Source organism: Neolamprologus multifasciatus, chromosome 18 (genome assembly GCF_963576455.1).
Source record: "Neolamprologus multifasciatus chromosome 18, fNeoMul1.2, whole genome shotgun sequence".
In the NCBI taxonomy this organism is placed as follows: Eukaryota; Metazoa; Chordata; class Actinopteri; order Cichliformes; family Cichlidae; genus Neolamprologus; species Neolamprologus multifasciatus.
This window is the reverse complement of record NC_140456.1, coordinates 19,453,465-19,480,630: the sequence shown is the minus strand read 5'-3', so window position 1 is coordinate 19,480,630 and position 27,166 is coordinate 19,453,465. Positions and strand designations below refer to the sequence as shown.

At 41.3% G+C, this 27,166-nt stretch overlaps 1 protein-coding gene across 5 annotated transcripts; it reads right to left on the bottom strand.

Moving 5' to 3' along the window:
* Positions 1 to 602: 602 nt before the first annotated feature.
* On the bottom strand, positions 603 to 25,499 carry kif1ab (kinesin family member 1Ab). 5 transcript variants are annotated; one of them, XM_085139667.1, is made up of 49 exons: positions 25,137 to 25,499; positions 23,874 to 24,048; positions 20,358 to 20,431; positions 19,944 to 20,123; positions 19,769 to 19,837; positions 19,335 to 19,513; positions 19,136 to 19,247; positions 18,763 to 18,840; positions 17,687 to 17,752; positions 17,572 to 17,589; positions 17,408 to 17,486; positions 17,237 to 17,315; positions 16,758 to 16,900; positions 16,549 to 16,587; positions 15,291 to 15,421; positions 15,033 to 15,112; positions 14,156 to 14,231; positions 13,973 to 14,052; positions 13,771 to 13,877; positions 13,605 to 13,688; positions 13,290 to 13,470; positions 13,130 to 13,202; positions 12,949 to 13,039; positions 12,712 to 12,860; positions 12,097 to 12,275; positions 11,778 to 11,915; positions 11,576 to 11,694; positions 11,375 to 11,460; positions 11,099 to 11,234; positions 10,795 to 10,978; positions 10,370 to 10,460; positions 10,098 to 10,216; positions 9,963 to 10,018; positions 9,576 to 9,684; positions 9,376 to 9,442; positions 9,195 to 9,279; positions 8,991 to 9,096; positions 8,846 to 8,869; positions 8,589 to 8,703; positions 8,375 to 8,508; positions 8,017 to 8,078; positions 7,773 to 7,918; positions 6,592 to 6,780; positions 6,387 to 6,458; positions 5,620 to 5,729; positions 4,881 to 5,024; positions 4,557 to 4,749; positions 4,332 to 4,450; positions 603 to 4,064 (listed from the first exon to the last, which is right to left on the bottom strand). In XM_085139667.1, the coding sequence occupies exons 2-49, from the start codon at positions 23,977 to 23,979 to the stop codon at positions 4,007 to 4,009; spliced, it is 5,115 nt and encodes a 1,704-aa protein (XP_084995793.1). In that variant the 5' UTR covers positions 23,980 to 24,048; positions 25,137 to 25,499; the 3' UTR covers positions 603 to 4,006. The 5 variants fall into 5 exon arrangements, with proteins under 5 accessions (XP_084995793.1, XP_084995795.1, XP_084995791.1 ...); XM_085139669.1 differs by having other exon boundaries at positions 4,881 to 5,000; positions 15,291 to 15,490; positions 25,137 to 25,498; XM_085139665.1 differs by lacking the exon at positions 16,549 to 16,587 and having other exon boundaries at positions 15,291 to 15,490; positions 25,137 to 25,498.
* Between the last annotated feature and the right edge of the window lie 1,667 nt (positions 25,500 to 27,166).

Sequence of the window (27,166 nt, the reverse complement as noted above, 5' to 3'; positions counted from 1 at the left end):
TCTTTATAACTTATCTGTTATGTGTAGACACAAGAATGGCTCATCCCTCGAGTTAGGCACCTTTTCTATGCTTAAATGATTTCTAGGTCAGTGTTAAGTGGCTTAAAAAATGGCACAAGGACTGGATGACTAAAAAATGATATGAAAGTCTGGCTACTGAAGCAAAATCAAAAGCAATTAGAGGTGGCTCAAGACTTCTGCATATTACTGTATATCAAAGTTTAAAATCAGTTACCTATTCCTTGTATAAATGTATTTAGTATGAGACCAAGAACTGATAATAATGTCAAATAAATAATGTGCATTGGTGTGGAATTGGAAAATAAAAGCTTTGAGGAAAATGTAAGACTTATTTTTTAAACGTCTCTCATGTATCCACACGAATTAGTATTAGATAGATGACAGTGAAGTGTTACCACTGTAGTTATGATCTCCTACAGTTCACTGTAACCAGATAGTCAAAAAAATATTCAATAATATCCAACTAGGACAACAAGAGTCAACATCAGGGGACCAAGAATAGATCCCAAGGGAACTCCACACCCAACTATTGATTTAAACTGTGCACGGTAACAATCAAACACACAAGATTCAAATGCGGACACGTTTTTCAACACATTTATTTATTTGCTTGATTCTTTTTTTGACAACTTTTGTTATGTGTCCACAGACATGAGAAATAACTCCAGAACACTCAAAAGATAAACGTGAGCACTGAGTTTAAGACTTTATCACAGGCTGCGACCTGTTTCTGCTTCTGTCAAGCAACTCCAAGCAAGAGCACAGACTTGGGGTCACGTACCCAGTCCAGGATGACCGTCTTACTCACACTGAGCCGAGAGGTCCGAAACTGCTTCCTGATCCGCACTCTGTACTCTGCAGTGACACTTAACCAAGCAGCAGGTCAATTATTCTTATTCATCATGGTATACAGAGTAAAAGAGAGTTAATATCATCTGTGTAATGAGACCCAAACACAGAAATCTCCATTTATATACAAGACACGAGCCAAGAGGAAGGTTTCCAGTAAATCATTACGGGGATCATGGATGACATACTTTACAAGCAGCACTTTCAGGAGTGGAAAGCTGTTGTCATTAGCAAGCGGTAAGGCAGGAGAGAGGGGAAAGCGGAAGATAAGTGGACCTGCATGCATTGATCCACAGTTGTGACAGCTAAAACAGCCAAAGGAAAAGAAAAACAAAACGATCGACTCATGTGCCGTTCAACAATCACTGGCAGGCACACTAAAACTACCTCACAAAGTGTTTCTGACACTCTTCAACTGTTAGGGTTGGAAGCCATGAAAGTCATGTGCCAGTGTTTGTGTATCGACTACCTTGACGTATATATATATATATATATATATATATATATATATATATATATATATATATATATATATATATATATAGAGGATATTAAGTCCTCTAGATTTTCTAAATGCTTAATACAAAAATCATATTACATAAAGATGCTTTGTGCGTAAGTGCATTAATTTTCAAGAACATAATTTATGTTTGATATTTTACAAATAAAACTTTCCATTTGTCTTCTATACCAGCAGACAACATGTTCTACCCAACACATTCAACAATAAATAAACTCAATTAACTCTTTGCTTACAGACAAAGTAACATAAAAAAAAAAACAAAGTGGCAAAAAAAACCCATAATAAAACTACAATAAAATGCAAAATTTAACTAGAGTCAGATTTTCTACAAACTTGTACATGATTTAGGCTGTGTTGCTCAACAAGTTGGCTGGCCTGTGGCACACAAAGTCCTAAATTCTGCTTACAAAGTGTAGAAAACTGATCATTAGCATTTAAAATGGAAATGAGACAGGCAGACCGGCTGGCTGACCAGGCCTGTGTTGAATGCATTATATGCCTACTCGGTAAATTTGACCCAATGTTGTCACTCTTGCATAACAAGATAAAGATGTTTTAGATTTCAAAGCAACATTATTGATAGACTTTTTTTTAAAGACCTACAAACCATTCCTTGTCATGACAACATCAAGTTAGTCATGCTTTACCGATGTCCGACACAAGCGTCAGGCTGTCAAATACGAGCAGCTACGGTACAAAAGCTGGCAGGGAGACTGCTGTCAAAGGAAACATTTACAGTCTGTTACAGGCAATAACTATATGCTATAGAGGATCATTGATAATATTCACTCTCCAAAACATTGATATACATAATGAAAATTTAAAAAAGATTAATAGCATTTACTATAACTTTACATAAAAGCTAATCATGAATGCATGTGAGTAACTTTATTTAGCATTAATGCTAAAGACAAGGATCAAGGAGAGAAAGAAAAGAGAGGTGAAGAAAGGGAGGCACTATCTGGTGCTAGGACAACGCTCTCATCCACTTGAAGCAACCGCCCTAAAAAGACTGAAGGTCCACGGTCGATTATAACTTTGTCCTTTCTATTGAGCTACAAGAGGAGTCTTCACAAGTCAGCTCATCGAACGGAGCAACTCTGCTGATCCATAAAAATAAAAATGACAACCACACACAGTACAGTTGTCCTCCCAATTAGATCAAATCTGGTGCGACTCATTGGTTAAAAGAATAGTGTAACCTTTTGGGAAATTCACCTTTTTTTGCCAGAAATGTGGATTTATTGTGTAAAAACTGATTAACTCAAGCAACAAAATCACCTACTAGCACTTCTAAAGCTCACTTCTAAAGCTCACTCTTTATGCAAGATTTAGTCACCCATTAAACGAGTCCTATTCAGTTCGCTTCAGATGTGCTATTTTCCCTTTTTGTTAACGGCCACAGCCAAGCTTTCCGTTTCCTACCTTTTTGCCAAGCTAGGCTAAAAAAAATCTGCTGGCTTCAGGATCATAAGTGCGCTTTTTGTCTTCTCATCTGAGTCTCAGCAGGAAAAGTACTTCCCCAAAGTGTCAAACTATTCATTTAAAATCCCACTAAAATAAAATAAAATAAAAAATCTTTGCACACAAATGCACAGTAAGTGAAACGATTACAAAAAGCAAAAGAACACTTTGGTTAAAATAACAGAGTAAATGGTACGAGACATTAACTCAATAAAGTGCCATGCAACAAAACTGTCAGTGGTCCTGTCACAATAAAATACAGTGCAGAGTGCTTCAACAGCAACATTAAACATTTTCCTTCAGGGTTATACCTGCAAGGGGTTATGTAGAAAAAACAATATAAATAATAATAAAGGAAGGACGAAGCACATATCAATAACAAGGCGAGGACACATATTATCTCTCCTGAACGGGCCGTCCTAATCTAGCAAACGATCTCGTGTTTTCATAGAACCAGATCTTAAAAAAAGACACAGAAACAACAGCTTGGATCCCTCCTCATGCTACTTCAAGGTTAAAATGATGAGCAACAGCAATGATGAATCTCTGCTATCTGAAACCTCTTCAGTGAAACAAATACTCTATGCTGCAGAGCACCAAGCCAATGTACATTATTATGTACATTATATGTATGGAGGATGGATATGGAGCTATCATCGCTGCACTTAACACACCTACACAGAGAAAACATCCAATAAGATGTTTTTACCCCTCCCCTCACTTGATGCCGTTAATGGTTGATGTTCAATGTCTGCTTCACAGCTGAGACTTATGTCTTTGCTGGAAACTGGCAGCCTCACAGATGACACATCTACAGGAAACATGAAAACTAATCTGAACTAGTCCCAGCGCCCAGCAGAGGTAAGTTATGTAACGGGTTTTGGGTGGTTAGATTTTCTTAGGAATTCTTCTAAAGGTCGTAAGGGAGCACACCATGCAGGGTTAGTGTGGTGGTGACGGCAAAAAATGCTTTTGTCGGCTTTGTGGATGAGCGAGTGAGTGACAGGGGCGGTCATCACATAGAGGGATATTTAAATGGTTCTATGTGTAAGTTTGCTATATGGTCTATGCTCGATTAAGCAGGATGTTGAGCTGAGCTTTTAGATTGTATTGTTTTGTTCGCTGTTTTTCGCCAGGCCCCTTCAACTCTCACATCCGCTGAGCCGATGGGTACGACTGGACCGACTTTCTTCTGGAGAGCTTTGACCTGACAGAAGGAGAGTAAGAATATGTTAGGCAGGAAAGATAAATAAAGGGAAAAAAAATAGCATTTTATGCATCTAATAAGCAATATAATAATAGGTTTCATTTTTAGGGGATAACTGATTATTTCCTGAAAAAAACAGAATAATTAAAATGTCAAAACTTTGTGTGGGTGTTTGGAGGTGGACAAAATATAAACTCTGGGTCTCTTTTCACTCATAGTAAACTATAGTAAACTATTTGCATGCTTTACAGATTCTCCACCACTCACCTGATGGTGCCTGCTAACAGAGGGTTAAAAGCATACAGCCAGTCATGCATCTCTTTGTCATTGGCTGCCTGCAGCAGAATCCCACGATGCTCGGTGCACACAGCAAACGTGTTGGGAGTCTGAAGACAGAAAATACTCCGGGGTTACTAAACCTCATTCAAATTTATCGGTTAAATGGTCATATGTCTTTTCTGCAGTGAGTTTCATGACTGAAGTGAAGCATACCCGCAGTAACGTCTGTTTGTCTTCACTGTATTCCACCTTTGCAGATGACAGGTTGATGATGGCTCTCTCGACACTGTCCCTCTCGCTGCGGTACAGGTACACATAGGGCCGGCGCACCACCACGAAACGCCTCACCCAGCCGCTGGTGTGAGGCTCCAGGAAGTGCAAATAGCCCTTCTTTGACACAATAGGGCTGCGCATGTTGAAAGAAATACAAAATGAATAACTGGCCTATGATTTGAATACTAAGGAAAATAATCCAGAGGATGTCCTAACATGTGATTGCAGCTGGTGGTGCATTAAACATATCGAGTGTGATCTGACCTGACACGAATCTCCTGTATGTCGGGAACAAAGGTGCATCCTCTGAGGACTTTCTTTCTGTCCACGGGGCTGTACGGATCTAGGTCTGGTGTGGATGCTCCAGAACTGGGATCAGTGTGTCTAGACAACGCAAACATGTTCACACTGCATCAAAAAGGGAGCAACGGTCAAGACACAAAAGAAAACATTTCAAGCCCCTTTTCTTAGTTCTGATTGAAAACACATTTGCTATGTATAACAAAACAACAAGGTGTATCTCTGTAAGCAGGTTACTTCCTATGAAAATCTACAGGGTGGCTTTAGTGCACTTTTCTGACAGTTGTGAATGAATTACAAAGCTGAACTTCAAAAAATTTCTCCTCCCTGAAAAGAACTTAACCTAAAGAACAGTCGAACAGGTGTACCTAACAAAGTGGCCAGTGTGTGTACATACCTTCTTCTGAATTCTAATTATTACAGTGCAGTAATTATTTTGCATAGTTATGCTAAATGTTGTGACTGTTAAAAAAACAGAAAAAAAGTCTTCTGTGGTGTTTGCATCACCTGCCATTCGTAATCTAAGAGCGTACAATGAAAAAACTGAGGACATGAATGTTTCTGAATGTTTCTGCACATTATAGAAAATACAACAGCATTTTGCTTTTACTGATACTACCTGGCCCCACATGAGACTTACTGCTCACTGAACAAAGCACCAAAAAGCGAGTAAGATGTATTCAAAATGACGTTTTTTCCTCACCTGATGTCATAATGTCCCTCCACCAGTGAGGGGCAGGTCGAGGACGGGGTGAGCGTGCTCAGTGTAGAAGAGGATGACTCCCTCATCAGAGACGCAGACATCTCAGAAAGCTAAAACGCACACATGCGCAAGCACGCACACACAGAAACCAGAGCAACAGCAAGGACACGCAAGACAAGAAGAGAGACAAACACAGACAAAACAATCCAGCAAACAGTTAAGCACAAACGACACAGACATGCATTCAGAGAACAGCTTGATCAGTTTGTCATCTTCTAGCAATGTACTACAGAACCAGCACTGTGGTACAAATCCTCGGTATGTTTAAGAGCCCCTCGCTGATGTTAAAGAGGACATGCAGGAGAGTTATTAAATAAGTGGAAGCCTCACAGTGTCTAAGAAGAAGGGACAGTGAGGGGTGAGGAAAGTAGGAGGGGATGCATGGTGTAAAAGAGTAATCAGTAGACCTGAGTCAGTACTGGTGGTTATATTAGGCATGTTTTATCCAGCAACTATCTCTGAGTAATGTTTAAGCCAGGTTAAACATTACATCTGGTTATAGAGACAGAGGAGAAGTGAAAAGTATGAAATTCTTTGCAACAAGGAAGCGGGAAGTGTTTAAAAAACATGAAAGAATGACAACAGATGTATCAGAGGGAGTGACTGGAAAGAAGGACTGCGGGGCTTAAATATTTAGTGAAGGCTGTAAACATTAGGTTCAGAAGGACTAAAGGACTGGGTTATAGAGGGCCTAGGCTGGGGCTCACCTTGCTCTCACTGGCACTGCTGCTCACCTGGCTGTACTCCCTGTTGAAGGTGTGCATCAGCAGACGCAGACACTGGAAAGTGAGAAATATAAAAAAAAAAAAATTTAAAAGCATGAAGCTGAATGAAGCTGTGTGTAAAAATAGAAATAAAATAAATCTCTAATAAACTGAGGTGTAAAATAGAGATGAGGGGAGCAGCAGTCACCTTAGCAGCCAGCTCCCTCTGCCTCTGGTTGGGGCTGTCGGGGGCGGGGCTGCTGCTGGGGCTGTGGCTGAGGACGGGACTCTTTGCAAAGTCGATGATGTCGCCATTTTTGTAGAGTGCATCCTGTCCCGCATGCAGAGTCGCCTCCAGCTTCTCCCTCAGCAGCAAATAGTGCCTGGTCTTTTCCACCTTTAGAAGAAAGAAAGGGGATTTCACTTGAAAGACAAAGTCCAACAGGAGTTTATTTAGCATATGTCAAGTAGGTAGTCGTTTCACTAATCTTCAGGAATAGTTCTCCAGGCTTCTTGAAGGATATTCAAAGCTCTTCTTTGGATGTTGGCTGGCTCTTGCTCTATTGTCAAGATGATCCCCTTCAATAATATTGAGGTCTAGGATCTATCCTGTGCTGAATGATGAAGCTGTTGCCAATCAGATGGAATTGCATGGTGGATGAAAATCTGATGGTGCTTCTCTGAGTTCATAATTCCATCAGTTTTAACAAGATCTCCAACACCACTGGATGAGATTCAGCACCAAACAATGACAGAGCCTCCACTGTGTTTTACAGATGGCTGTAGACACTCAGTGTTCCTCTCGCCTGATCTCCTGCACACGTTTTGACGACAACTTGAACCACAAATGTCTAATCTGGATTCATCACTCTACGAGATCTGTTACCAGATTTCCTTAAGAATGGTTTTGCTGGGTTTTTTCATATTTCATAAGGGCATAACTTTCTGACTTTCACTGTTCATCTGCTGTAGATAGTTTTTATGCCTGCCTCCACATGTCCAGTTTCCTCAAAATGTTTTACGGGCACACTGCACACAACCGCAAGTTTTACTGTGGTCCCCTGGAATTCATCTTATTGGTGCAAAATACAACTTCATACCAGTGAAACCATGTTATCTTTGGGATTTTTCTTGCTATCAACTAAAGAGATGGGAACAAATGAAGTGCTTCTATTACAGGCTGCTAGTAACAAAATGCCTAAAGACACAAATATTATAATTATTTCTTTCCTAAGTTGTCTAATATATGTAAACACTGGTTTATCACTTGGGTTAGTTGCTTTTTATGCTGAGTGCAAAAGCATCCAATGTCCAAAGAAAAACCTAAGATATAAGAGACTATTATGATGTAAGCACTGTAAAAATAAACTATAATATAATTCCACTGACCTCCTGCAGTAAGCTAAGTTTCTCCAGCTCCCACTGGTGGTCGAGGATGAGGCTGTCACTGCGGGGCCTCCATCCAGCCAGGTTCTCCTCGCCTCTCACGTAAGCCACCGAGGTGTCCAGCACGCGCCTGCGACGACGCTGCATGCCTGACGAAGGGGAACAGAAACATTTAGAACGACAAAGGACGAACAAACGTTTTTGTCATTTTCATTTATTACTGATTTTTATTTTAATTCTGCTTCACCTGGACTTCCGTTGTCTGCCACGTGGCAGAGAGTGATTTCATAGACTCCAGTGACACGGTTACTGAGGAGAGAAAGCAGAGCAGGTTGTTGTAAACTTAAATCTCAAACTCTGAAGCATGCATCAACCTAGAACTTTGATCTGAAATGGTGCCAAACCAGTGAAACTACATGATAAATGCGTAATCACAGCCTCCCAACTTTCTATTAAAAAATAGAAAGTTTTCATTAAGTCACAGAAAATATCCTTTTTTTTTTTTTTAAAGCTGTACAGTGGGCTGGACTGGAGTCTTGGCCAGGCCATTTCTGCCCCCCCATCCTTATGTTTGACAGCCCTAGTTAAAATCCTTAATCCAGTACCTCTCAGAGGGCCGGAGGCAGCCGGTGCTGAAGAGGTTTCTGATGGAGCGGGATGCCGGCAGCTTTGCGTCACGGGAGTAAAACACCATGCAGAAGTCTTTGGTGATAACTGTCGGCTGAGTACAGTTCTCCATCTAGCCCAAATATACAAAACATTAATAAAGTAAAAAAATAAATAAAAATTTTGCAGAACAATGCACGAACACTCTCCCACCTCTAGATAAGTAGAGAGGGTGATGTAGATCTTCTCCCCATAGGGTGTGACTCTGTTCAGAAGCAGAGAGTTGTGCATGGAGCTGTCCCATGCGGCCTCGAATCGGTAGAAAGTTCTACAGAGAGGAAAAACAGCATCTATCATTCTTTTGTGACGTTTACGGTGGGAAAAAGTCTTTCGTTGCATGAAAAGCTTAAGGAACAAATGCACGTTGTTGCATGTTGTTTTTAAGAAACAAAGATGGAAAAAGATGGTACCTGTGATCAACTCCCAGAGAGACACTGCGATTAACAAAGAGAAATAAGGTGAGTTATAAACCTTTCTCTCCAGCTTTCAACAGTTTAAACTCAGCAGACAAAGAGAAAAATGCTTTGAAGGAAGACTGGAAAAACAAATTCCTACTTGTCATCATGTTTTGGCCAGACGTATCCAGAGGTCAGGATGTTGAGGGAAAGGATGTTGGGGTCTATGATGGTCTCATCAGCCTCGGGCGTGTTTCGAATACGACCTGCGGGCAAATAAATGACAATGAGACTGGTCATTTTTTTGATTTTTGAGCTCTTCCTGCAAAAATCTGACAAACGTGGCCATATATATCGTACTCACCAATAACGAGCTCCTTCACTTCTTTCCACTCAATATCATTTCCTGTTTCGTGAGCAATTGTGACTCTGATCCTCCTCTGAATGCCCTGTGGAGTCGCAAGAAGATGAGGAGCGGATTTAGTATCTCAGTGGTTAAAATGAAGAACTTAGCACTGTGACAGCAGAGGTAAACACGGTCAGACCTGATGTAAAAGGAACGTCCCATGGCAGGGCATCCCACCTCTGTGGTCAACAACAGCCGGGATATAACTGGAGGCAGAGGGATAATACATTTTTAGACATGTATTATAACATTATAACAAGTGCGATGCATGTGTATGCTTTCCCTTTTTTATTTATTTATTCCCATATTTAAGCAGCAACAGGAACAGACAGGACTCACTCTCCGTTAGCTTCCAGCTCGCAGATCTCAAAGAAGACCATGAGATCGTATTTGGCGTGACAGGGTCCCGCAGTGGAGCGAGTCAGAGTGTTGAGCTTGGTGGCAGGCACTGGATGAATGAAGAGGATGCAGATTCATTCATTTATTGCTAAGAATATTAAATCAAGTACACACGGAAATCATTGATAGATGATTGAATTAAATAATTATCTCATTAAAATGGAAACAGGCAGAATCAGAGGAGCCTGCAGAGCACTCATTCATTCATTTATTCATTCATTTATTAATTTCCCCTTTTTTTTGCTCATTAGATTAATGTGTAGGAGTTAGATTGTGGTGGCTATTGTTAATACATAATAAAATACATCATGAAATGTCATTGCTAACCTGGTTTGGATAACGGCATTACCCGAGGGAACTGCCTCCTGGAAGGTCTCAGTGGGCTGAAAAAAACATGAAACTGTGAGAAAAACTTTTTTTCATCAAATTATCTCAAGTCACCCGGTCAGATTTCTTCCTGACCTGATTAAATCTTTGCAGAGTGGAGGGAACGGCTGTTTCTGATAGTGTCCAAACACCTCAAAGACGATGGGCTGAGTCTTGATGTACTCCGTGAAGGACTTGGTCACCTCCACTGTGATCTATCACAGGCAGAGAGAAAAATACTCGAATGAACCCTTGAGAAAGCTGTTTGTAGAAATGGACTGCTAACATAATATTTCAAATAACAAGAGGAAGTGAACAGTAACGGCAATCAGTTGTCTTTGTTAATATAAGCGTTTAATGCTGCTTACATTTTGGACATGGTAGAAGCCCAGTGGTGGCCCTCTGCCGGTATTTTTCAGTGGCTCAGTGGAGAAAGCTTCGTCGTGACGGTGGATGAAGCTGAAAACAATGAGGTCATTTCATCAGCTGACCTGCCTTTTTGTTTTTCCTACACATTATATCACCCAAAGCATCTGGCTAACAACAGCACAGATTATTTCACTGTCAGCTTCTCAAATTACAAAGACTTTAATCCGTAAATTAGAAAATACATTAAGTTTGATTAGAGTTTAACCTCTAAATCATGTGACCTGTAAGGTAGAATTTGTAAAAATCTTTGTATCTAATTGCATAAAGACAAAAGAGAGAACTAGGAGAGGCATTCAGCGAGAACTGTTAAATGAAATTCACATCAGGTATACGATGTTACTCCAGGAACTTTGCTTTAACTTACTTGAACTGGCAGAAGATGTCGGCGTACTCTGCAGAGATGCTCGAGGCCTGTAAGACGGTAACTCTGAAGGTGAAAGTGCTGCCGATCTTGAGGTGGGACAGTGTTTTCTCTGGAGACAGGTCCAGAGGAAGATCCAGACCCAGACCTAAACTCTTTACTGGGCTTAGAGGAGCATCCAGTGTGGCTGCATGGCACAGAAGAAGCGGAGACTCAGAAACGCATTGACATTTTGACATTTCCTAGCATGTGCCAGCTAGGAAATATATTTCCGTTCATGAGGTATTTCTCGTCGCCCTCCCCTCACCTTCACAGGTGTTGTTGTTAACTTCATCTGCAGAGATTCCAGTCTCAGCATTTTGTCCTTCTCCCTCCACAATTCGCAGCTCTTCCTGCGAGGTGTTGGAGTGCGACAGAGTTGCGGGACACGACTCAGTCTGAAACTAAACAGAACATAAAATCATCAGCTTTTGCCTCTTTTTACAAGCAGAATATCACTAGAATTTCTTTTTTCAGGCTCCAAATTTCCACTTTAATCTGACAAGAAGGACTCAACAACTGCACAACACCAGCCCAGCCGTACCTTCTCAAACTGTTTGTCTTCAAAGGAGATCTTGGCGGTGCCTGACTGCCTCACGCCAGAGCCGTAATCAGGCGCCTCCTCATCAGCTAAATAGAGACACAACAGCACAAACCACGCTTATAGTTAACAAGCATTTCCAAAAACACAAAACAACAGAAGAGGACATGTGTGCAGCATCTGACAGCTAATTTTTATTTGTACCTGAGATGGCCTGCACTGCCACTCTAAGGAAGCCTTTCACCTCTCCTTTCTCGCTTACAATGGCCACACGATGTACCAGAGGGACCGGGTACAGCAGGTTACTCAGATACACAAAAGCCCTGAGGAGGAGGGAAAGTGATGATGGGTTTGTGGGCGTCCTCACTGTGCAGTAAAAGAACTTAAATCTGTGAATGTTACTGACCTGCCGACCAGACGGAACCAGGGGAAGCGGTCGTAGAAGGGGTCGCCTCCTGTCAGGGCGTGGTCACAGTCCTCCACGGCGCTGCTGGGCAGCTCCGCAGCACGATCATACATTTCTCTCATCAGGTCCAGCCTCTGTCTACAAGGGCCAGGAGAAAACAACAGGTCAGTATGTGCTGACATGCAGACATGTGTATCAACTGTCAGCTACTTTGACCAGTGCTTTGAATTAAAAGAACTGCGCTGTTTTCTACAGGGATGACCATTAAATTGTGACCGTGAAACGAGCTTCAAGCCAGACTCTCAAAACCTCTGAGTACCTCAGTTTTTCCAGAGTCCAGTAATGTGTGGCTCCGTTCTTTTGATCTTGCACTTCGACGGCCACTATCGTCCGAGGGAACGGTCGCCTCTCTCTCTCTTTAGCCTCACTGGGAGGCAGCAGGTCAGGGGGCAGCGGAGAATAGAGAGTGTCTGTCAAGAGGACAAACTGGAACTGCACCTGTGAAGAAAACACGAGATTGCATCATAATTTAGACTCGAACAGCAGCTCACAGTTATTTGAGTAATCCAAAAAGAAAATGAGAAAATTGAGCAGCTGACAAATTGTAGTATTTGTTCTAAATACTTTAACTGCACATATGACATCTGTCAAAGACCTAAATCCTTCATGTGCCTTTTTTATTAGTTAAAAATAAATAACTAATAATAACAACATGCACAGTAATGTCAATGTCATTGAGTACAAGACACATATTTAAAGTCAGGGAAATAATGAAAGATTCGAGTCCAGCAATCAAGATTTTCAGACCTCATAGAGCAACGACCTGCATTTTTTTTGTTTACAACAAAATTAACACAATGTGCAATGAAACATAGCACAAAAAATATCATTGCACTGCCAAAGCATATATCTTACAACAATAATAACATCTAACCTTCTTCTTCAGCTCTACACTGATAGCATTGGCCTCTTTGAGGAAGATGGCGTTGCCCCAGAGCAGATCCCTGAGGGACGTGAACTGATAGAAACGCCACTTTCTGAAAGCCCACAGCGCCAGCTCGGTCTCGCGCTTCGTCCACGGCACTGGAGGGTACACGAGAACTTGATGTGAATAAAATGAAAGTCTGATGCCAAAACTAAAAGAAAAAAAAAATTAAAGTGATAGTATCACCTTCCTCTTCAGGCTCCTCCTCTTCCTCAGGTGACTCCAGATACCGAGAGTCCACCTGTTTCTGAAGGGCCTCCAGTTTACTCTCATAGTCCTGAAAGGATCAAGAGGAGGTGCGGATTTACATAACACCTAGAACTGATTAGTCATTTTTATGATCGATGGCGATCATGCGAGCACCCACCAGCCGCTGTTGTTCCAGCAGGTTGCTGGCTTCCTCTCGTTCTTTGCGGTACTGATCCTCAAGCTCCTGAAGCCTGCAACATTTCATTTTCGTCAACACCAAAGAACTTTCCCAAGACATATATTCATATCATTAAAACAACTCATGCGACCACACCCACCTCTGCTCCATCTCCTGCTTCATGTCGATGCCTTGTTTCTCCAGCAGCTCTCGCTGAGCAAAGGCCCAGTCGACAGGCTCCACGGGTGTCTCGGCACACGGCGTCCTCTCCCGCTCCAGACGAGCCTGCTCGGGGTCGTTGAAGCGGAACACGTGGCTCTTGCCCATGATGATGCGATTTCCTTAAAAATGCAGCAGGAAGCATGAAAGTTGAAACATTTGACTCAAGCATTAAAAATTACACCGCTGCTTAAATAGACACATATTTCAGGACTTGCCAAATTTATTAGAAAATCAAAGACAATTTAATACTTACCAGACCTCAGGACAATAGGTGAGGTCACTCTCTTGCCATTGACATAAGTCTCTGCTCCCTCACACGGCTCAAGAATGATGCATCCTGTTACAGAAAAGCGTTAAATGTACGTGTGACTGGAAAGACGGATCTTTTTAGCAGATTTGTCTACAGGGAGAGACTTTACCTTCTCCCTGAGGGCCGGTGGTGCTGCTGAAGGTGCAGTGTTCATCCTTGATAAAATGGCCACTAAGAACAATGTCTTGGCGAGTTTTGGCATTTTCACGGCCAACCCTGAAGGAAGATTTAAAAAATATATATCTAAATTACTAAAAACTGCACATATCCGGATGGATTTCATGTCAAATTGAACTTATAGAACTCTTTACTTGGTTATGCCGTCTTTGATGTAATAGAGCAGACACTCGGACATCAGTGGGTCCTCGTTGAGGTTCACCAGATGAGGCGTCTGAAAGAGAAGTATATTTCAGTGTTTGTGTGAGTTTGGTCTGATCGTTCAAGAGGTTGAGAAGTTGTTTGGCAAGTGCGTGGCACAGACTGAGGACCTGTACCTTTTTGGGGGAGAAGACGCCGACTGTGCCTCCATCTTCTCTCATGGCAACGCCCATCTCAGCCAACAGTGCCTCTCTACAGAGTTAATCAGAGTTGGAGTCAATCCATTAACTCAGATGGAAATTTACAATAATGCTATTTTTTTTTTTATTTCATTAAACTGACAGTCTATCCATGCAATGCATAATGTTTTGTGTTCCTTATCGATGAGTTCCATGATTTGCAAAACTTTAGGTAAAAGCACATCATGTCATGTCTGTAGTCCTCTGTAAAACAATCTGAATTATGCTTGATAATGCTATACAAACAAATTTGACTTGTATAAGCACCTCCTTCAGGAACGATGTCAATACAGCCTTAATGTTGGAACTATTTTTCAGTTGTGAGGAAGGACGTTTGGATCACTTGCCGGTGAGAGAAATTCATCCTCAGAGGGATATGAACAGGAAATTTCACTAAAAGCTTTCAGAGATCTCAATCTCATGGTGTAATAATTAGTTTTGCTTTTGTCATATGGCCAAAAACATTGCGAACTTCTACTGAAAATTCCACAATGTATAATAAAAAAAGAATTTAGGCAATTTGATTTGGTAGATATTTACACGAGATGCATTCCCGACACAACAATCTTTACTGCCTCCTGGTATCAAAACAGAGATCTTTTGCTCATTAGGCAAATGTGTAATTTGTCACACTCATACGCACTGCCGTAACATGTCCTTGAAATAAGTCCAATCAAAAATGGACAATTGATTTTTTACTTGTAGGTGCACTGCCTTGAAAAGCCAGGCAGATACTCAAATGTTAAATTTAATGATAATTTCAGGTGGTTTTGCATTCATGGAGTATCAAACAGCATAAAGAGCTTGGACAAACCTCTCCATACGGATGGCCTCAGTACGGCGCAGTTTCTCTTCCCATGTCTCATTGAGCTCTGCGATGATTTTCTCGGTTTCCTGTTGGTGATGGAGAAACAGCCTGCTCTCAAAATGGAAGTATTACCTCTGCTCATTCTCGTATTCATCAAGAAGTCTTCCCACCAAATGCCTAAGCCCCTCTCCTCCCTTCATTCCCACTCACACAACCCAGATCCACTTTTTCTATCTATGCATCGTCATCCCCTTTTTTTCCTACCTTGAGCCTTTCAATGGCTTCCTCACTGGCCGGGCTAAAGATGCGATCGTGGAGGTTGCTGATGGAGCCGGCTCGACTGGATAGGGCTGAGAGCGAGGGTGAGGGGCTCATTCCCGTCATGGCGTGGGTCACTGCGGAGAGATCACCCCTTTGATTGACAGCCTGGCGATTATTCACAAAGTTCTTGTAATCGCACAGGTCTGCCAGAAAGAGAGGCGTTGCATGGAAGAAAGCAAGGAAGGAAGGAAGGAAGGTAGGAGCAGACGCGAGGTATTCAAGGAAAGACATCAAGGATTGAGAGGACCACGCAGGGATATGGATTTAAAAGGAAAAATAAAATAAAATAAGGGAACAACAGGGAGGGTAACAAAAAAAGAAGAGAAAGCTCAAATAATGGATCAAAGAAGCAGACGTATTTGCTTTCCAAAGCCATCGCAGACGGAGAAAAAAAGAGCAACTCAAACTGACACGGCATACAATGTCAGAGACTGAATGCTAAATACCAGAGGGATTTTTTTTTTCTGACACAGAACTGCACACAAACACACACAACAAGCTCGCAAGCAAGCATGGTTAGGACAAAGTGTACTAAAAAAAAAAAATAGATACATCACTACAATGCATGAGGACCAAATATAGAGTGTTGATTTTTATTTTCGTGAAAGAAGAACTGATGTTTTTAAGCTGTTTGGTACAGCGTTTGTAGCAAAGATCCCGGCGGTGCAGGCCTCTAAGCACCTGACTCAAGAGCATCGAATGCAGCAGCTCCACACACAGAGGACCAGACTGCAAAACACAATCTAAAATGGCATCCTCTCAGTCAGTCCTTTCTTCCATGGTCACTAATCTTGTTAAATAACAGCAAGATTCAAGACAACCCTGAATCTGACAGTTTCCGCTGTTCTCCTATCGGCATCTCTTAAACAAAGCATCACTGTGGGATCACATACTTTTGTGGCTAAAAGTATTTCGAGGTTTGGGGAGTAAAAGAAACATGTAACACCATGGAAAAAAGAAAGGAGGCCATTTTTTTCTCTTAGCCAATGGATTACAGCTTTAACAAGATTTAACTGCAAAGATAATTTTAGTTGTTCTGTAAAGTTCGTTTTATTTTTTTAATCAATTAGTGCATCGTCTGACTCCATGTACACTCTCTCAGGATTGTTAGTTTGGTCTCTGGTGTGGTGGAGGAGGAAAGTCGGCTCGGGATTCATTTCTTTTTAGCTGCAAAGCGCAGGCTTGCTACAGTTATACACACATTTCAAACCAGTGATGACAGGACCAGTGCAGCGATACGCTGATAGGACAGAGGAGAGAAGAGACTGTGTGAGAGTGGTGCTCACATCCCAAGTTAATCCTCTGTCTTCAATGTACTGAGAGAAAAAACATAACCTGCACAAAAGCTTTTAACTACCAGCTTCCCGTGCACGTGTGTGCCACGTGTGCGTGAGCTGCTGTGACACTCACTTTCGATGATGTCGCCCAGGCCCTGTGCGTACAGCAGGTCTTTGAGACGAGCCACCTCCTCTTTCAGCTCGCGCACCAGCCGGTTGTTGGGGTCCTCGTTGATCACGGCGTTGCAGCGGATCTGTTTGGCACGATCGGCGTACCTAAAAGGTGGTCGATAAGTTATCATTCCTCAGCCTCTCTGTACTGAATAACAGTGAGCAGATAATATGAAATATAAGTGAGGATGGTGTCTCACAGCTGGTTGAACAGAAAAATATGTTTGTGAAGTGTCCAATAATGGTTTTGCCCGACAGAGCTACATGAACTCCACTTTTCTGCAGATGTATGTAGAGTTTAAAATCTAATCTAATCAGCACTTCTATTCATTTGCTTGACCCTGCAGTATGACAGTGTGACTTTAGCTTTAAAATGCATTTACAGTGAAAAATGTCAAATTTAATGATCCCAAAAACAGAGCTTTAATATATTTTCCTTACCGGAGGGTACTTAGGGTTTCATCATAGTTAATATCAGCAGGGCTAAGGGCAGCCACCATGGCTGTGCGAGAGTTTCCTCCTAAAACAGATACACAAATATATTTCATTAACTAACACAGAAAATCTTTTTCTTATGCTAAAACCTCTTTTTTTCTGGTTGCATTTGCATACCTAAGTTCTCCCTCAGCAGCCATGTGAGCACCGAGTCTCTGTAGGGAATGAAACTCTCCACCTTCTTCTTTTTCTTGTTCTATCAACAAAGGAATCACAATAATATTTGAAGTTTACTCTAAAAAAACATGCTCCATACACCCTGCGTGCTGCTGTATACTAACCTTGTTTGGTGCAGAGTCCTAAAAAGAGAAGAAGAAACACCAGCATTTGTAATTGAAACACCACAAAGGAGGAGTTTTTAAAGTAAGATTTTTAGCAAAGTGTAAAAGTTCGTACCAGTTCAGCCAGAGCAGAAATCACTTTTCCCAGAGTGGTCAGGGATTTGTTGATATTTGCTCCTTCCTGCAAACACACACACAAAACAATAGAAATCAGCCATTTAATGTATTTTTCCATCTAATCATGAGTACATTTTAGATATATTACTTCAAATTAGCACTAAAACCACCAAAGGGGTCTTTTTTACTCATTTGGCATTTTAAAAGTCATGTAACTCAAAAGAAGATGAAATTGATTGGGGCGTTCAATCATTTATACCTGGAACCAATGGCGGAGTAAATGTGACCCCCAAATGAAATCATTGTAAAATGCTGCACTAAACAATGGCAACAGGTTTGGGTGTATAGTGACACATATTGTTTATACTATTTTTTATATAAATGCTGCTATAACGTGAGCTAGCTAGATAAGGTTGAGAGATGAGTATATAGAAGACTCCAATTGAAGTTGGCAAATTGTTGCAGGGTGGAGAGGCTCAAGACGGGACATCTGAGTCGGGGAAGAATGAAGCTGAAGCCATTACGGACACATGGAGAACGGGCTCAAAGAACCACAGCTAATCTGAGTAGAGAGTTCAGAGTAAGCAACATGGCTGTGTCCAAAATCAGCGCCCGCTGCTATGTATTATTAATTCTACGTTTATGAAAATGGATCAGTTTATTGAAAGATGTAATTAGGTACCAATCAGTGCATATTTATGAGTTCAACTTTAAATTATGTTTCTTATTTTGTTGTAGAAAACTGTGGAGTCTGTTCTTTACTTTGCTTCTTTATCCTTGTGTATTTATTCATTTTTTACTTTTCCATGATCATTTTCTTCCACAATGTTTACATTTTTGGTGTGTTACTTATTGTGTTTTTCTTGGTGTGCCCTTTGTTTTAGAAGATTATAAAATATATTTTTTAACCTTACAATCTGTAATGAAATACTCAAAATCATTTGTAAAACCATTAAACCCCCTGAAAGGGAATATTAAATACTTATTCTGTCAATTTTTACAAATATTTAGAGAAATTAGATGAAAATGAACAATTTCTTGAAGAAGAAAGAAAGAAAGAAATCATCATCTCACCTTCAGCCTTGTTCCTTTAGCTCCAGTTGAGTCTGCTCTCTCGCTGCCAGCCAAGTCAACCAAACTGATCTTGCTGACCTAGGAAGACAATAATTTTTTTTTTTTCAAAATAATTCACCCTCTCTGAAAAGGACTAAATATCCACCGCAGCAAACACAATCCACCCGGGGCTGAAAAGGAGAGCTGGCAGTAAAGCGTGGTTTACCAGTCAATGCAGAAACACATTCAACAGATAGCAGCACCGCATACACGGCCTCCTAACAGGCCATAAAAGGTCATAAAATCATTTCTGCTTCAACTCTCCTTATTGATTTGTTTGTGGTCAGAAGCATGGAAAAATAAAATCTTCGTTTGTGGGTGATTTGCACCGGACCTTCTCTGACGTGTTGTCTGTCTCCATGTCGTGTTTCTTCTGAGTGAAGATAATGTTGAAGACGGCGTGGGAGCGGCTGCTTGTCTCGTTCATGTTGGTAGCAGCCACAGTCCTGAAAAAAACAAAAATACATGCTCATGGGTTTTTAAAAATAACAATTATCAAATCTAAACAACTGATCGTAAATTTAACACTTTACCTGGCCTTGTTTCCAGAATCCATCAGGTCCTGGATGTCATTGTAGGAGGTGACGGCTAGCTTTGATAGATCTTCAACATAGGGTCCCATCAGCGGGTGCTCTCTGACACGCAGGTTTCCTTTGTTTTTGGGATTCAGCAGGTCACGCACACGCTCACAGTAGATCTCCATGTAACTCACCTGCAGGGAGAAGAGAAGGCAGTCATAAAATATGTTTAATGACTAATTAATTAGTTATAATAAGTGACTTGATGCTACCGGAACAATAAAAGATTAAAAATGAATGAATTAGCTTCTGACTATCTGATAAAACAACACGATTCCAATATAACCTGCTTCTGTTTCACATGTTTCAGCCAAACTACCTGAAAAAAGTTCTTTAAATGCAAACAGGAAAGCCTGCCAAAAGGCATATCAGAGTTTAGCATGACTCACCTCCACTGAGTAGGACATGCTGTTTTCATTATTGCTGTCATTGATCTTGGTGAAAAGGTCCTCGCACAGCTAGAAAACAAAATTCCACTGTCACTTTACAAACTGCTGTGTTGGAGTCAAATCGGCACAAAATTGTCTTTCATTAAACTGTATTTAAAACTGCTTCCTGCTTTACCAGAGGAATGATTCCCTGCTGGTCTTTTTCCTGTCGGCCCATCATGGTGTAGCTTTTGCCTGCGCCCGTCTGCCCGTATGCAAATATACACACATTGTAGCCTTCAAAGGCGTGGAGCAGCATCTCCTCTCCGATGTCTTTGTACACCTGCATCTGGGAGGCATAGTTGATGTCCTCAGGCTGCAGACATGGAGATAGCGGAGTGATAACGGGGGGGGGGTTGAAAATTAGCATTTTTTAATAGCATGAATATTCATTATTCTAACACACATTAAATATCAAACAGTGTGCTGCAGGAAAAAAAAGAAAGAAAAGAAAAGTTAGAGGGATTAGTCACTGGGGGCTTGTTTAAGAGCAGAGCCTTCTATTTTCTAATGCAGATGTATTTCCTTTGATGAAAGCTGTAAGACTCACCGTGGTGTGTGACCAGTAGGAAAAGTCAAAGTTGAAGCTCTTGTTTTCTTTCGGCTGTTTTGGATTCAGGATTGCTAAAAAGATCAAAACAGATCAGTTAGAAGCATCGACAGCTGAATGTTCTTCATTCTTCAGTCTTCCTTATCTGGCTTTTTTAGTTTACATACAGTAAGCAAGAAGGAAACTGTGAAAAATTTCATATCCGCTATGAATCTATATCAGTATTTTATCACACAGTCTTTGTGACCAGTTAATTTTCTTGCATACACACACTCTATATGCATGCTGTGTTTAAATGCTCGTGGGTTTGCTTTGATTTTTTCTTCTTTTATTTATTTTTATGATTATTTCCACCCAGAGCAGTGTGTCCAATAATGATCCATACTAATGTTTGTGCGTGTGTGTGTGTGTGTGTGTGTTTCCCCCACAGTTAGTTCAAGTCCTGCCTTATCATTTGTATTATTTACTGGTCTTTTTTATGCATATTTCACGGATAATTACAATCCAGTTCTTATTATAAATAAAGGTTTTGTTTAAAACCTTCATTTTACATTAACATGCATACTCACTGGCCATTTTATTAGAAACACATGTTTAGCTGTTCATTAATGCAAATATCTAATCACTCAGTCACATGGCAGCAACTCATTTATGTCTGTAGACAAGATGACCTGCTGCAATTGAGTATCAATATTGGGAAGAAATGTTATTTAGTTATTATTAATGTGGCATTGTTGTTGGTAGACAGGCTGGTGCGAGTATTTCAGAAACTGCTGATCTCCAGGGATTTTCCCACACAATTGTCCCCAGGTTTACAAAGAATGGCCCAGAACACAGAAAACATTCAGTGAATGGCAAGGGTCAAAGAGGAAAATGGCCAGATTGCTTCGAGCTGATAGGAAGGCAACAGTAACTCAAATAAAAGCTTGTAACAACCAAGGTATGCAGAAGAGTATTTCTGAATGGAAGGTTAGATGGGGAACCTTGAAGCAGCTGGGCTGCAAAAGCAGAAGACCGCACTGGTTTCCATATCTGTCAGCTTAACAGAAAACTGAGCGCACCAAAATGGGACAATTGTCACCATTGAAGGTTGGAAAAATGTTTCCTGGTCTGATGAGTCTCAATATCTGCTGTCACATTCTGATGGTAGTTTGCTGAATATAGGCCACAGGCCATTAAGGCATTTCTGACAACAACTTGGCACTAGTAAAGTGTCCAGTAAGCATATTTTTTTCTATCAATTTGAATTAGATTTACCAAAAAACACAAAAAATGAGAACATTCTGGATCAGTTAGGATTTACAGTTCTGCTCAATAACAGCTTTTGTAATTATACACCACAGCTCTCTTTTCTGAGGAGGAGCAGCTGCTCTTCTGGCTGCAAATTAAATAAACCGTATCACCCCTTGTGGACGAGTTCAATAAACCAGCAGCGTCAGTGAAGCAGTCCTGTTAAGAGGAGCGAAAGCTCTTAGCACTCGATACATGTGAAGTTACCGAGCTGAAGTAATGCAAGCCTGAATCTTCTGGCTTTTAATGAGGTCATTAAAAACAGGCACAGCAGGCTGACATGCCCCTGCTCTCTCCTGCACCCTTACATCAGCTGACCTCGGGTCTGGACTCGACCAGAACAACGGGCCCTTGTTGGTCCATGCAGCTCGTGTGATGAGAGAAGAGAGCCGCGGCTGTCGCTACGTCCTACACACACTGACGGGCTTCAGGCCTGACTGAAGCTTTTGTTTCCTTCTCGAGCTGCCAAAATGCTGCATGCCTCCCTGCCCGCTGTTATATCGCCGCAGGACAATGCAGCCCGCGAGACGAGGTGAAACACTAAAAATGCTTCAAAGTGGGTCACAGAAATGAGACCAAAACAGCATCAGAGGATCACTTTAAACACAACTCAGACTTTCAATGAAGCACCTCAGACGCAACCTCGTAATCACTGAATCGAATTGCTGTAATTATTCACATAAACACGTGTCATATGCTCTGTCTGTTTTAAAAATAGAGTGCTATATAATCAGTTTACTGTAAAATTAAAAAGCTAAGAACAGCCTTATCCTACAGGCCAATTAAAAATGAATATTCAATATTCTTCGTGTTATTAATTATACCTACATTTACATAAAGCCTGTTATTCTGAAGCACAAACAGAATAAAAATGCTCCATAAACACCTCATACAAACTAGTCAGAAATGCTGAATGCTTTTTTTAATCTCTTACATTAAGGGATTTTTGTTTTAGAGATTGCAGCATTTTTCCAAGTATTCTGTTTGTATTTTGTCCTGGAAAATTACAGAACTTGACTTAAAGTTGGTGGTTATATAGTATAGAGCTTTCAGTCGACTGATCTTTAAGACAAAACAAATGTAAATATTCTGCAATTAATAATAATTTGTGTTTTTTTTCCACAAAAAAGGCCACTTACCTTTCTTAAAATACACACGCTTATTATTCCTCAATGAAAAGCTAAGATGGCGTTCTTCTTTAAAGATTAAATGCACATCACAGTGCTTCTCTGGTGCTTTTCAATCTAAGTGAACCACAGGTTTAAGTCTCCACCTCATGCTGCATTTCTACACCTACACCTGAGGGCTTTGATTATTTATTTTTTTTAAAGAGGACTATAAAAGTTAATTAATCAAAATGTCAATGAGGAAATGAATAATTAAGTAATTGAGGTAAACTTCAATTAAAGCAGTGCCACTGGGTCAACATATTCAGTGTTAGATCCTCAGTAAAGTGGGTCTTTAATGCTTTTACCTATTTTTTTGGTCATACATATTCTCTTACATGGCTGGATGCTCGAGTGGATACAGTTTCAAATAAAGAGCACCAGAGCTGAGAGTTTTTTTTACTCTTGGCTCTGTATGATGTCATTGAAAAGGGATAGTCTGAATTTGGTCATCAAAGGCTGTGAGCAAAGATACTTTATCCACTTGCTGTTCCAACCTTTTATTTTGCGAGGGGCAGCCAATCAGAAGAAAGCTGGGTTAAAAGGGAGGGTGGACTTAACCCTCCGAGATCTACATCATCATTGGTGATGAGTCAAGCGTGCACCCAACCCTAATTCTGTATTTTGGAGAAAAGAAAAATGACTCTTCTGGAACAAATGTGAATAGTTTTGGATGGCTGTCGGTTAGAAGAACTGTTTTGGGGTTTGTTTGTTTTTTTTACTTGATTGCCAAGACTGGGGAGAACACACACAGACAAACAAATTATATTTTCATAGAGTTAGGGTTATGATGACTCAGACCTCACAGGCTGGCTTTAAGGCAAATGAGCTAAAATGCGTAGTTTCAGAAAGCAGATAAACTGACACCTAGTGTAAGATAAATAAGGATTATTTTTAACCTTGAAATGTATAAATTGACTTTATAAGTTTGCATAATAACTACATTTTAAGCACCTCTCTCAGTTAAAAGGCATACTTAAACTCTCAAACATTAAAGTAAAGCTGACTAAATCTTCAATGAAAAGTCTCAGCGCTACCAGCTGAACTCTCGTATACTCACTCGTGGTGTTCCCAGACATCTGAATGATGCACTTGCTCTCCTTCCCGATCTCTCTGGAGTTGAAGGGTCGGACCCTCACCGCTACCTTCACGGAAGCCCCCGCCATGTTGCAGGTCTACGTGTGAGTGAGCAGAAGAGCTGGAGATCCCCGTGGCTACCAGTGCGCACCTGGCACCTGCACAGGTAGACAATGACAGAGGAGTTCATTAGCAGTGACAGCACATATGACACCATAAATCATTAAGACTCCATATTATAGAATTTAATCCAGGAATTAAACATTATCTTTTAATATTTCTGACTTGTTTTTTTGTCATTTTGTTTTGTTTTTTAATAATGGTGATGCAGCTTTCTTAGCCACAAACAGCTGAGACATACACATGACACCATTTTCCATTTTTAGGCCCTGAATCACAGTCAGTTTGTCTTCAGGCAGAAACACCCAGTTCCTACTGACTAAATGGCTGGACCAACATTTGGCAGGATGATCATCAGCGTCTCTGCAATTCTACAGTAAAATGGCTGCTTATTCCCTTCCAGCAACGCCGCCATGGATGAAGGCCTGACTTCTTCAAATCAATGAAAATAATGCACAACCCTGAAATATGAGGCGCTTCTCACTGCGCCTTCCAAAATAAGCTCGATATTCCATTTTATTTTTCTTCCTAACCCCTACAAAAAATTTTCTTAGTTAATGAGATAATTTACAATAATTTATAAACGTATCATTGCTTCCAGACAGCACACCGCACATCCACCGTCACATCCAAGCCCCAGTCGATTAACAAGGGGGGAAATCTTGCTTAACATCCAAACAATAAGCCATTATTGATACGTTATAAATTTGAGGATGAGAAGAATTTTAACCGATGACATTTCCTGGATATTTCCTAAGCCATGTAAATAATGTCTCCTCCATCTTGCTGTGCCTGCCGCACCTCGACAACAGGCCGCGTAAACATACACAGCTCAGACACCAATTCATCCCAGACTGCGTCAGAAAGGAGGTCAGCACACATTATTACAGCTTACATGACAGTCCCAGCCTTTATCAACGCCTTTGCTCGTCCAATTCACTCAGTAAGATGGCAGATTTGTGTTTTTCGACTGTTTTTTTTTTTAACACAGAATCATACCCCAAACACCCTGACGCAGCGTCTCTTAAGCGCAGAAAAGCCTCGAAATGACCAACACGCAAAAATACCCTGTCCTCACCGAGGCGTGCCACCCATTATTGCCCTGAAAAAACACGCCGTGTCTTACCTCAGCAACTCAGACTCGACAGCCGCAAATGGTGGATCCCCCTTCCCATTCAAAACAGCGGCAGGATCCTCTGGTGCCTCCTCCGATTCTCCTCTGCAGCTCGTATTTTGGTCCTTCGCTCTATCCTTTGGTTAGCCTACAGCATCATTTCCCCTCACGCACCCATACATGGATAATCCGCCGTGCCTCAGCTTCAGCAGCGGTGCGTCAGTTAGAAAAGAGTGGGAGACTTGGAGTGGTGTGGAGGGAGGAGCGGGGTGCCGCACGGATAAACAGGAGGATGGGTGCGGGATGCTCCAACGGCTGGCCGTCAGTCTGTCCGTCAGGCAGTCTGAAAGCAGGGAAAATGGCGGTGCAGCTGTGCCAGGGATGCTGGGAGGCGGTGATGACATCAGCTTCAGCATCATCAGTGGCGGGCGGCCATGAGGCAAAGCGATGCAGCACAGGAGGAGAGGAGAGGAGATGGACCACAGCAGAGCTCAGAGACGCAAATATGACTGACAAAGCGTGAGTCTGGAGGTTTGGAGAGACACAAATCAGACACGAAGCTCGACTCAAGCACAAAATTGACATGAAAGTTGAGCAGAAATTGTGCAACGAAACAAACAGACGAATGTAAAGGAAGTCTCTATTCACCAAAGCATCTGACAGTGGTGATTTGGTAGATTTGACAGATGGAGTGATTAATGGGTGGATGGATGACTTTCTGTTAGGTTCTTTGTTCTCAGGCTGGTGGTAAGAAGGTACCAGGTCAAAAGGGTGGAGTTATATAGACTCCTGGGTGTGTCCATATTTTTTTGTTCACCGATATTTCATTTTGGTTGCTGTGATTATTTTGAATATATCTTCAATTTCAATTTCAATTTTATTTATATAGCGCCAAATCACAACAAATGTCGCCTCAAGGCGCTTCATAGATACAGAGAAAAGCCCAACAATCATATGACCCCCTATGAGCAAGCACTTTGGCGACAGTGGGAAGGAAAAACTCCCTTTTAACAGGAAGAAACCTCCGGCAGAACCAGGCTCAGGGAGGGGCGGCCATCTGCTGCGACCGGTTGGGGTGAGAGAAGGAAGACAGGATAAAGACATGCTGTGGAAGAGAGACAGAGATTAATAACAGATACGATTCAATACAGAGAGGTCTGTTAATACATAGTGAGTGAGAAAGGTGACTGGAAAGGAAAAACTCAATGCATCATGGGAATCCCCCGGCAGCCTACATCTATTGCAGCATAACTAAGGGAGGATTCAGGGTCACCTGGTCCAGCCCTAACTATATGCTTTAGCAAAAAGGAAGGTTTTAAGCCTAATCTTAAAAGTAGAGATAGTGTCTGTCTCCTGAATCCAAACTGGAAGCTGGTTCCACAGAAGAGGGGCCTGAAAACTGAAGGCTCTCCCTCCCATCCCTCCCATCTTGTGCACATTATTATGAGTTGAATTTCATTGAATAAATCATTTTTGTGTTTGCTGGACCAACAGAGGATATTTTTGGCAGCGTGTCAGACAAAGTCAACAAAACCCAACCTCGAACTCTCAGCGACATTTTGTTTGTTTTTCTGTAGTCGCTACATTAGGTGTTCGTTTCTCGCGTTTATGCTTATTAGTTATCTTTTGGGTCATTTCCTGTTTTGTTTTATTTTATTAGATAGCTGTCTCTTGTGCCTTGCTTACAATTTTTTTAGTTTCTACTCCACAATAATACCATCTCTTCTCTGCTCAATCAGACTACAATGGTAAATGAGGTGTGCAGAAAAATCACTGCAAATTTAGGGTTTATAAAAACCAGGAAGTCAGAAAATAAGCATGTAACATCACTGCAGAACCATCACGCCCTGGTCACCACCTGTTCCAACTCCTCCTCCATTGTCCGCACTTGTGCTGGTTCCCTCAGCACTTCCCTAATCACCCTCTGTGTATAAATAGTCCTGTCTTCCCTTGTCTCAGTGTCTTGTGCCTCTCTCTGTGATTGAGTCACTCTGTGATCTCCTGTGTTTGTTTGTTTATTGCTTTGTTTTTTCTGTGTTCTC

Coding starts and splice junctions, on each gene's coding strand:
- kif1ab (XM_085139669.1), bottom strand. CDS start 23,979: ATGGCGGGGGCTTCCGTGAAGGTAGCGGTGAGGGTCCGACCCTTCAAC. Junction 10,461..10,794: donor GACATCTTCTGCCAGTTCAA/GTAAGTTAAAGC, acceptor CATTGTTTTCAG/CTTCATCCACCGTCACGACG. Junction 9,097..9,194: donor AGTGAAGGAGCTCGTTATTG/GTGAGTACGATA, acceptor ATTTGCCCGCAG/GTCGTATTCGAAACACGCCC.